The sequence below is a fragment of the Macaca nemestrina genome, chromosome 1 (genome assembly GCF_043159975.1).
Source record: "Macaca nemestrina isolate mMacNem1 chromosome 1, mMacNem.hap1, whole genome shotgun sequence".
NCBI lineage: Eukaryota > Metazoa > Chordata > Mammalia > Primates > Cercopithecidae > Macaca > Macaca nemestrina.
This window is the reverse complement of record NC_092125.1, coordinates 3,375,042-3,387,012: the sequence shown is the minus strand read 5'-3', so window position 1 is coordinate 3,387,012 and position 11,971 is coordinate 3,375,042. Positions and strand designations below refer to the sequence as shown.

The 11,971-nt window shown below is 42.4% G+C and overlaps 1 protein-coding gene across 16 annotated transcripts in view; it reads right to left on the bottom strand.

Annotated features, from left to right (window-relative positions):
* The window catches only part of LOC105474705 (SET and MYND domain containing 3), an 813,173-nt gene that overhangs the window by 77,712 nt on the left and 723,490 nt on the right, over positions 1-11,971 (bottom strand). For 15 of the 16 annotated variants that reach the window (XR_011607705.1, XM_071069323.1, XM_071069331.1 and 12 more), the window contains one exon: positions 126-234. The exons of the other annotated variant lie outside the window; for it this stretch is intronic. Coding sequence is in view for 14 of the 15 variants with exons in the window: in XM_071069323.1 (XP_070925424.1) it covers positions 126-234 (109 nt within the window). In the remaining variant the exon portion in view is untranslated. The remainder of the gene's footprint in view (positions 1-125; positions 235-11,971) is intronic. 16 annotated transcript variants of the gene reach the window in all.

Genomic DNA, 11,971 nt, shown 5'->3' with positions numbered 1-11,971 from the left:
CACATTGGGCATGCGTGTGTATGCATGCCCACATATGTAGAGCTGCTAACCAATAACAAAAGGGTTCAGCAACAGCAGAAAAAAAGGATGCCAGGCAGAACTACGTGAGATCTTGGCACACTCACCAGTCTGAGATTCTTCATTGCTTGGGGAAACATGCCTTGATGTAGCTGCAGTTTGCCAACTTTCATCACTTGAACCCCTCTGACGGGATGGCTTCCTGGGAAAAAAATCCTGGAAGAAACCACACAGCAAACAGTGTCAGCAGCTCTCACCTTTGCAGTCAGCATTTCATCAGGAGAAAGTAGGAGCAAACACCAGCTGTGAATGTCAATGAGGAAATTAGTTTTGCAATCCAGGAGAATGCAGTACTGAGGGGAATTAACACACAATCCACAATCGGTCTCCAGCTCCTCCACGTTCTGTGTTAGGGAAAAAAAATGATAGGACTAAAAGGTCCCCCTCATAAACACTAGAGAAGAGAAACAAAAGTTTGGAGCTCTGCGTTGATATTTGGGAGGGATGCGGCGGGGAGAACAGGTGCTAATCTTCTCCTCCAGGCTCCTCCATGAAGCGCTAGCACTAGCAGAGCCCTGGAACAGAAGATTGCCTCTCAATACATATTTGTTGAATAAATAAAGTTTTCATGATCCCCCAACTAGATACTACCACATCCCCCTTTTAACCGCAAAGCCCTTTGATTGCATCTCAGCTGTGGAGTCCATCATGGAACACCTTTCTTATAAGCACGTGTGTATTTATTTATCATCTCACTGGATTATAATGCTTTTTATCCAGGCACCCCATCTGCGTTCTCCATGACGTCTGACATGCAGGAGGAACTCCATCCATGCTGGACCCCTTTCACATAGAACAGAATAGAATACGGTGTTGTCGTGGACCAAAGAAAGGACTGCACACACCTCCAGCTACCGGGTGTTTCAGACCCTGTGATGAGCTGTATTACTTCAATTCAACAAGAATTTACCACCTTGAATTTAACCAAATATGAGCAGTTTGGCCTGTTCTGGCACCAATACTCCCTACCCCGACTCTTAGAGAATACTGAGCCCCTGCTGTATATGCACAATTGTCTCTGGGGGAAATGCCTACACACACACACACACACACACACACACACACACACACACAACCACAGTTTAAATGAGCTTTTCAGGCCAGGTGTGATGGCTCCCACCTGTAATCCCAGCACTTTGGAGGCTGAGGCAGGCGGATTGCTTGAGCTTAGGAGTTTGAGACTAGCCTGGGTAACATGGCAAAACCCTGTCTCTATAAAAAATACAAAAATGAGCCAGGTGTAGTGGAGCAAGCCTGTAGTCCCAGCTACCTAGGACGCTGAGGTGGGAGGATCACTCGAGCCCAGGAGGCTGAGGCTGCAGTTTCACACCACTGCACTCCACCCTGGGTGACAGAGTGAGACCCTGTCTCAAAAAAAGAAGTTTTTTCCTTAAGGCTGAATCATCCCATTAGACACAAGACACACATTCCTGCAGGAGTTAAAACAAGGTTACATGATGGAGCATGAGTCAGCGCCCAAGCAAGGCATAACTTAATGTACACTAGATGCTCAAGTTTGTTGAACTGAACTGAGAAAATGATACAGGTATTGTGAAGACAAAGAAGTGACTGACGGCTGGACCGGGGAAGGCTTCCTGGAGCAGGGAAACTGGACTTACACTGGCTCCCAAGGATTTGGAGAGGCTTGGCTGGGTAGGAGAAGGGAAGTGTATCCCAACCGTCAGAGAGAACGAGCAAGGGCTCACTCTAAATGCGGCTTCTCCAGGGACAGAGGTGCCTGCCCACAGACATCAATAAGATAATCCTAGAATCCATCAGTTATACAGGGCTTGCCATGTGCCAGGCACTGTTCCAACTGCTTTTCATCCATGAACCCAGAGAACCCCATCTAAGCTCTATGATGTAATAGTGATGAGGCAGATTTACCAGGAGAGACAGGTATGTTCTCTGACAAGTGCACACATATCTGCAAACCATTCCCTCTCGCTGAATCTTAACTCTTCCCCCCACGAAATGTGATATGGAAACATTTGTTTTCATTCATGCTCTTAAAAAAGTAGAAAGCAGTACCTGGGAGGAAAGTATTTAAACCGACAGAAGATTGGGCATGCCTCTTAAAAAGCTGAAAAGGGCCTAGGCACAGTGGCTCACACCTGCAGTCCCAGCACTTTGGGAGGCCGAGGCGGGCAGATCACAAGGTCAGGAGTTTGAGACTAGCCTGGTCAATATGGTGAAACCCCGCCTCTACTAAAAATACAAAAATTAGCTGGCCATGGTGGCACGCGCCTGTAATCCCAGCTACTCGGGAGGCTGAGGCAGAACTGCTTGAACCTGGGAGGTGGAGATGGAGGTTGCAGTGAGCTGAGATCGCGGCACTGCACTCCAGCCTGGGCAACAAGAGCAAGACTCCATCTTAAAAAAAAAAAAAAAAAAAAAGCTGAAAAGGGAGCAGAAGGGGGAACAACAAAGGAGACACCTGGGTCCTGGATTTTTCTTCATCACGTTACCTCTCACCCCTTACAAAATGAACATCATTATCTATTTGTGTAGAAATAACTTTAAGATTCCCAGACAAAGGGCATAAGTGCAGGACGCCATTATCAGAGGGTAATTGCCCTGGTCACTTTCCTTGAAAAGCACACCTGGATTTGGGGTGTTATATTATTGCTATGAATGTGGCATCATTAAATTTAAAGGTCAAAAAGTGATTTTACACTAATAATCACTCCACAAAGTGGATGTCTGTCATGTCAGTTAGAAGAAGCAAAGAAAATTTCAGTTCTACAACAGCAGAGAAAGCGGTGCGTCATTACGCCATGACAGGTACCTGCCCCGGTCACTCGGATATTTCAAAATGAAGTAGAGCTTACTAAGGAGAGCATGAGGAAGCGCTTGTAACGGGGGACTTCCAAATAAATATTTACAGGGCAGTCTCACAGCTCTGTGGGGCTGCCGATTGCGGGCCTGGTTTTGTTTCTGGAGGCCTCCCAGCTGCAATACAGAATAAAACTCGTGATTTCTTGCTGGAGTATAGCTCCAAGGAGAACTGGTCAAGCTCACTCCTGCTGGGAGATTCTCCAAGGGTGTGGCCTTCCATCCACTTTATGGTGTAGAGCAGGGATGGGGAGAGAAGAGGGCCTGGAGGTAGTAGTCTTGACAGGACAAAAAGACAGTCATCTTTTTGATAGGACTGTCAAAAATAAAGACCAGGATTACAGTCCAAAATGAAGCAGCAATCAGGTGTGTCCAAGGACTGTGAGGACTAAAGCAGGAGTCGGAGTGAGAAGGTGAGGGGAAGGTGCACCTATGAGATGCTGGATTCCGGGTCCGGCCCCGTAAGCTATCTGCAGAAGTCCAAAGTGAGTCCCTGCCCTTGGTTAGCATGTAGTTTGCAGGTGAAGCAAATGAAATCATGATACAGAAAGGCATGTGACAGCCACCTGACCAGGGCACAGACAATGTGTGCTCTGGGAGCAGCCGGGACCACAGTGATCAGTGGAGTGGCAGAGTCTCAGCGGGTTTTCACTGGAGATGATGATGGGATCCTGGGACAAGGGAAGAGATGGATGCTTGCTCTGGTGATGGGATGGGAGGCTGAATGCCAAGGGGCAGTGAGCATGCTGGTCCGGCCAGCAGAGGAGGGGAGTGGGAAAGGAGGTGCACTGGAAGCCAGGCTGTGCAGAGGCACACGCGCAAAGCTAGAACTCTGGACTTCCCTTGCCAGCAGTGAGGCACTACCAAAGCGGGCTGAGGATATTTCATCAGAATAGAAAACCAAGAACATTGGAAAACAGACCCTAGAGGAAAAAGACTTGAGGTAGGATGGTGGCAATATCAACAGAAAAGAAGGACTTGGTAAAAGAAAGGTTATGTGGGTGATTTAACAGAATCTGGGGATCCAAGGGGGTGCAGTGGAGTCTGAGCTGACTCCGTGATTCAGAAATAGAAACACCTCCACAAAAACATACAAGCAAAGCATATAACGAAATCATTCAACAAGGCAGTTTGTTTGGGTGTTATAAATTTTCCTTTCATAGGTATAATGCTAGCAATCACATGTTCCAGAACGCTTGGCCTAGATTGGAAAAAAATGTTTTAGGTGTTTCTATGGTGAATAAGTGCATAAGAAGAAATGGGTTTAAACATGCAGAGAAAAGAAGGAAATGTGCACACCAGCTTTAACTCAGACCCATAAGCACCAAGATCTTACTGATATATTTCATAGGGAGGCTGAAGGTCAGGGAACTGGGATCTGAAGTCAAAAGGTCATGGAGAAGAAATATCTCAGAGATCCTGCCAGGCTGAGGTTGCTGATCTCTATTGGTTCTATGTGACACAATTACCAATCGCATTATTCAGATAGCAGCTCTGGCATTTACAGGGTAGGAAAACGCCTTTGTTATTCAGGGCTACTGCTTTGGTTTGAATGTGTTCCCTCCAAAATGCAGATGCTGAAACTCAATGGCCACTGTGGCAGTGTTTGGAGGTTGGGCCTTTAAGAGGTGATTAGGTCACCAAGGCTCCTCCCCTTGCGAATGGGATCAAAGTCCTTATAAAACAGGTTTCACGCAGGGTTCAGCTTGTTTGCTTTCCACCGTGCAAGGACAGTGTCCTCCCCTCCAGAGGACGTAGCAACAAGACATCACCTTGGAAATGGAGAGCAGTCCTCACCAGACAACCTGCTGGCTTGGATTTTATGGCTTGAACTTCCCAACCTCCAGAACTGTGAGAAAAAAAAAAAAATTCTGTTCTTTGTAAATTACCGTCTATGGTATTTTGGTATAGCAGCACAAAGTTAAGACAATTATTTTTAAAAAACTGATCCAAAATATATTACTGAACCTGAAAGGAGAACTTAATCTGCCTGTTTAGATTGTATTTTAGAGCCGCTAAATAGCTCCAGTTGTATGAATTTTAGCTGATAAATGTGGAATGAGGATGGAATTAGAAAAATCATTTTGCAACTCCTGGAGAATTATTTGGCCAAGGGGAGAAAATATCACTTGATGAAACCATTAGATAAAAGGATAGTAAAGAATTGTATAGTGGATGGATTAATTTGTTACCACCTGAATCCACTGATCAATCTTAGCATCACCAAAGTAGGATAACTAGACGCTGAGTGCCATCGGATGCAGAAGGAATTATTTTTGACTACCTATCAACTATCCTTGTGAAACAAAACAAAACCCCACACACTCAAGCTGAATCTAATCAAGCCTGCAAAGTTAAATCCCATTTCATGCGGAAAAACAAGGGACAGAGGAACAAGTAAAGCAGTCAGCTGAATCTGGGGTATGGGAAATTCTACAAGCCTGGACCCAGGATCTTCAACAAGTCAATCATAGCAAAAGAAAAAGATGGTAGCAGAAAAATACTATAGATTAAAAGAGATGTAGGAGATGTAACAATCACATACGAGGTGCAGACCTCGTGTATCCATACTCAGCCAAGACAACTGTAAAAAGGTATTTCTGAGATAATCCAGGAAATCTGAGCGTGAAACGGCATTGTGGATGGAAGAAAAAATGTCCACAATTTTTAGGAATACAAAACTGAGGTGCACATGAATTAAATGACCTAAAACCTAATATCTGAGATTTCACTTAAATCTAGTCACTCCTCTGTATGCACAAGATGTTAGTTCCAGGATCCCCACAAATACCAAAGTCTGTGGATGTTTAAGTCTCTTACGGTCAGCCCATGGTATCCCCAGGTTATAAATCCCCAGGTTATAAATCCCCAGGTTCAGCATCTGCAGGTTCAACCAACTGCAGATCAAAAGCACAGTTGGCCCAGCATATCCACATGTTCTGCATCCAGTTCAGTCAAGCACAGATCACTCAATGCAGAAGGCATGAATTTGGAGGGCCAACTGTATCTTCAGCAGATTTTCAGCTTCCAACAATGGTGGAGTAGCTTATTTCAGACCAAGCAGCTTATCTGCTGCTGAAAACAGGAAAACATGGACCAAAAAGTATTTTTAAGAATCTGTTTGAAGGTATCAAGGAGGCACTAAGGCAGCAAGATCTTGAAAAGTCAGGATCATGGAAAGAATGGAAGGTGAACCTTGTATTCATTGGTGCTTTTCCCTTTGATGATCTTCTAGTAGACACAGGCTCACCAGCTGAGCAATGTTTTTGGCAGTCTCATAGAAAAGGAGACACAGAAACTGGAATTCAGGGATCAACAATGATAACAAGGAGCTCTAGTAAACATCCCTGGCTTTCGATTCTGACCACCAAAGGACTACAATCTATCTAGGCATAGTACAGTAACTTAGAAATAAAGCAGCCACTACAAAGAATGAATCACTTCAAATCCTGATTGGATTAAGGTATGATCTCTTTCTCTCCTGATTCCCAGAAGCAAAAGTAAACATCTCTGAAGGAGACAGCTTCATCCCCAGCCTCAACTTACCTCACATTTTCTGTATAATGTTCTGCATTTGGTAACATTATAACCCGGCATACGAACAGACAAGAACCCTCCGAAAACCAAGAGAAACAACGTAGACAGTGAGACAGACCTGCAGGTACTGAAACAGTAAGGTTCTCTGAAAACCAAGAGAAACAACACAGACAGTGAGACAGACCTGCAGGCACTGAAACAGTAAGGTTCTCTGAAAACCAAGAGAAACAACGTAGACAGTGAGACAGACCTGCAGGCACTGAAACAGTAAGGTTCTCTGAAAACCAAGAGAAACAACACAGACAGTGAGACAGACCTGCAGGCACTGAAACAGTAAGGTTCTCTGAAAACCAAGAGAAACAACACAGACAGTGAGACAGACCTGCAGGTACTGAAACAGTAAGGTTCTCTGAAAACCAAGAGAAACAACGTAGACAGTGAGACAGACCTGCAGGTACTGAAACAGTAAGGTTCTCATACACGGACTTCAACTCATAAGTGTGTTTCAGAACTTAAATGATAGGTAAGAATTTTAGCAGAAAACCAGAAATTATGTAAAAAATAACCAGTGGAAGTTTTAGAACTGAAAAATAGAAAACTAAAATTAAGAATTTAACCGCTTAGCATTAGATTAGTCAGAGCTGAGGAAAGAATTAGTGAACTTCAAGGTAGGTCAAATGAATATCTCCATGAAAAGACACAGAGACAATGGAATGGAAATAAACAGGGGCACAGGTCTCTTATGTGTCAACCGGAATCTCAAATGAGAGAAAGGAGAGAATGGGGCAGAAGCGATAGATAGATAGATAGCTGTAATGGTGGAACGTTTTCAAAACTAAAGACAGCAAGTCACAGATTCAAAAATGCTAAGAACTGCACAAAGACTAAAATAATTCAACAAAGGGAAAAAGAAGAAGGATGATGGATAAGGTAAGTGTGGCAAAATCTTGATAAGAATTACTGAAGCTGGATGATAGACATAAGAAAGGTCATATTACTCTATTTTTGTGAACAGTTGAAAATTTTCATAATCGGGGCACTGGAAATAAAATGATACATTCAATGAACAGTATACAACAGCCTTCCAATGTTGTTTCAAGACATTAAACATAGACCTGATAGCTAGAAAAATAGCAGAGGGAGCAACAGCCCACATTCAACATTAAAAGGCTTTGTTTTAGGTCTTAAAGTAAACGTAGAAACTCAGTGTTATGTGCCAGGAGTAAATGGGCAAAGAGGCAGGAGAGGCACATGGAGTCAGTCATCTGATGTTCCTTAGGCTCTGTTTAATTTAAAGCAGCAGTTTTATGGAAGTTATTTATGCCTTTGTGGTAGGATAACTTTATTTGTAATATGATACATTTTTGTTGCGGCCGGTGGGGGGGAAGGTCCTAACATAAGGAAACAAAACCAAAGTGGAGGGAGGGGAAAGATGAGCCCTACTGTCAAGAAACCACCTCAGAACAAGGAGAACTATGTCTTACCATGACCTTAATTAACCCAGGCTGTTACTCTGGAGAGGTGCTGTTTCCCAAGTGGGTGATGATTCATTGCTTCTCCATCACCTCTACTGCTGTGCTCTGCTGGTGACAGGAGATCAGGGCCATGAATTCTTGTTTCCAAAAGAAAAAGAACTTGGGCTCCAGCCCAGACGGAACCCTTGGCTCTTATTTGGTCCATGATACGTGCTATTGGCTCCACCTCATTAAGAAAGATGGATCTGCACTCCCCCATCTCTACGTGAGTAACTGGAAGAAAATTCGCAGCGTCACACAGAATTGGACAATGTCACAGTGAGATTTTGTCTCACTGCAATGAAATTTTTATTGCATTTCTTTTACTCCATAAACGGAGATACATTCTACTTCTCTTAAAAACTTTCACCAAATAGGTCCTTCACTCAAAAGGTGGGGTTTAGGTCAGGCGCCATGGCTCACACCCTTAATCCCAGTGCTTTGGGAGGCCAAGGAGAGAAGACTGCTCCAGGCCAGGAGTTCAAGGGCAGCCTGGGTAACACAGTGAGATGCCATCTCTACAAAAGGAAAAAAAAATTTAGTCAGCCATGCATGGTGTTGCATAGCTGTAGTCCCAGCTACTTGGGAGGTTGAAGTGGGAGGATCACTTGAGCTCAGGAGTTTGAGGCTGTAGTGAGCCATGACAGTGCTGCTACACTTCAGCCTGAGTGACAGACAAGACTATCTCTAAAAATAAATACATAATTTTTTAGAAGTAGGGTTTTCTTACTCTCATTATTTTGACAATTAAGAGTTACTTGCACATGATCCATTATTAGAATCTTTAATCAGATAATAAGAATAAAAGAGACTTTCAATTATCTGAAATGTCCATGTTATTCACACTTAGGAGCACAGAGGGTAGGAAAGCAGTAGATAAATTAGAATGAAGGAGATAACAAGATTTGGGCTGAAGACAGGGCTCTTCCAATTAGCTGAGTGACTATTCACAATTAATGTGATAAGAGATTGGAGAGCATCTGGAAATGTATACAATTCCATACAAACACAAACTAGTATTAAGTTTCCAGTGCTAGTAAATGTATGGTAATTAGTGGAATGCACTGTTACACCCACATGGAGATTACACGCTGGGGGAGGGGGGAATCACTAAAATAAAAAGCATGATAGCATCAAAATGGTTATTTTCCACAGCCAAAAACAGACAGACAAACAAAAAACCACTTGAACTACTTCTACATTTGCCTGTTTCTTTTAAAATACAAGTGGCATGGGCAGCAACACAGAGGAAAGCCTGGAGTAGTTGAGATGATTCTGGATGAGCGTCCTCATTAAGGGAAAGACCTCGGTTCTTAGGTTGAGATGATACTGGATGAGCGTCCTCATTAAGGGAAAGATTTATGTTGCAGATAGGGCTAAGCATCCAATAATGAACCAAACTTGGGTTTTGGTCTTTCCTTCTAGAAAACACACTGAGAAACTACTGCCTATATTTGTAACTTTTATATTAAGCGTGTTCAATTATTTTCATTTCATTCTGGACTTAAAAGTTTCCTCACTCCCTTGCTCACAAGCAGGCTGGCTGGCAGAAGGGAAACCTCAGGGGCTGTGTGGCTGGCCCTCAGTGTGGCACAGGGGTGAGGACTGGCCAGCATCTTCCAGGCGGGCAGGACGGTCCTCCACTTCATGTAAACAGTTTCCTCTTGAAGACTCATAATAGTGATAATGGTGTCCTTTTGCCTGTCTCATATAAGACAGCACTATTTTTTTAGGGTATGAAACGTTTGATGACATCTTGAAGGATTTCAGAAAGACTGGCTACCACGACTGAAGTATAAAATAACCATAATTTAGTTTAATACATCCTTGAGAAAAAAATGGTAATGAGATTTTCCCTACAGAAACTGCATTTATCCTGTAGTCTATCCTTATTATGTGGGCAATAAAAGATAAGGTTCTGAATGTAAAGCCCTCAAAAGATGGTCATATCATTGAGGTCATCCCTCAAGAAGAAACTTACAGCAGAAATTTTACAATTTTCATAAAAGTTTAAATTTATTTGAATGTTGTAGTTCAAGTTTATAAAAGCTGGTTTACATTCTACTCCTAGAAATGCAGCAGGCATGGTAGCTATACCGATTCAATGGAAACATACTGAAAACAATGTAAAATGCTTGATGAAATATTCTAAAAAGCAGTAAGATGCTGGCAAAATAGTAAGGCACTGTCAGGCCAAAATGTGAGTGAAGAAGGACTCCTGACAAGTAAGCAGAATGGCCCAACTGCTGGTCTGCCTGGAGCCTCTGTCCTCCCCTGCTCTGCGGGGCTTGGGGGACCAAAGAGCAAGTCCACTGTCTCCCCAGCAGGATGGGGTCTAGCAGGAAATCCTTCCTTTTGGCCAACTTATTTGGAATGGTGAGTAAGACATGACTGCAGATAACAGAAGGAAACAGATTATATTCAAAAGAGTCACAGAGAGCTGACAGGCGGCTGCAAGAGTGGAAGCTGAAAGCCGGTGGAACGACATCTGCCATGTGCCGGAGGAAAACAAACTCCTCCACTAGAATTCTGCATCCCAAAAGACATCTTTCAAGAATAAGGTTGAAGAGCTGAAGGGTGCAGGCTTCTGATGATGATGAAAATGTTCTAAAATTGACTGTAGTCATGGTTGCACATATATTTAAATATATTGAAAACCACTGAAGTATACACTTTAAACGGAGAAATTGTAAGCTGTATAAATTGTCTCTCAATATATCTCTTAAAAAGGATAAAGACGAAATAAAAATATCTTTAGACAAAGAAAAATTGAAAATGTGTCACCAGATCTTCACAAAAGGAATTTCTAACATTCTAGGTAGAAGGAAAGTTATCCCAGATGGATGGTGTAAGATACAAGAAAAAATGGACAAAGAGAATGCTTAATATGGGCAAATCTATGAATACTGACAAAATAATTTTTGTGGGTTAACAATACGGTAAAAATTTAAAATACACAATAATCGTAGCATATACATCAGTTGGAAAAACGGTAAAAAATTAAAATACACAATAATCGTAGCATATACATCAGTTGGAGAAACAGATTCAAGCGTTCTAAAGCCTCTCCACATCCATAAAGCGCCTGAGAAAGTAACATACTTTCTTTACAATTCTTTAACAGTTCGTCTGTGACTTATATATCCTTCACAGCATATGATTTATTTAATAATTTTAAACATCTGAAAAACTGATTTAATGTTCTAATTTCTCAGTATAAAGCCACTTTGCCGAGAGCAGTCAGGTTAACAGGTAATCTAGGGATTTAATGATCTCAGAGATTGAGTGTTAAATCAATAAGAAAGTAACACTGTGGTTCAAAAATACCTACCTACCCTTCCCTTGCTTGGAAAGAAAAGATGAGAGTTACAAAAATTACACATGAATAAAAATCTGCACAATTTACTTTAAAATAGAAGATGAAATATAGTTTGGCATCAGTGAGCTCACCAAGCAGTATGTATCTGTATCTACAATGTTGTTTAACACTATCCTTATGCGTTGTTGTTGACATATATAAATACAAACTTGTAACTAGTGTTACTGGAACTCTTATTGAAATCAATCACTACAGATGCCAAGTACTCAGAGCCCACAGACCTTGAAGAAGTCACAGGATGGGTTTTCCCAGCACAGGTGTTGGGAGGTTCTGGGAAGCAGAGATGTTCTCCTCTTTGAAGATTTTCGAAGAAAAAATACAGCCTGTTGTGGCAGAGTAGCTAGCACTGCTGAGAGGCAGAATCATGAGAAAGTGAGGCGATAGCAGAGGTTGGTAAACTTCACCTCAAAGCCAAATCCCAGGAGCAACATGCTTTTGTAAATAAGGTTTTGTGAGGACACAGCCGTGTCCATTCATTTATATGCTGTCCACAGTTGCTTTCAAGCCACAAGAGCACAATTAAGTAGGTGGATGTATGGCTTGCAAAGCTGGAAATCTTTACTATCTGGCTCTTCACAGAATAGTTGCTGACACTTGCTCTACAACAAAGGAGCTACTAAAAATAAGA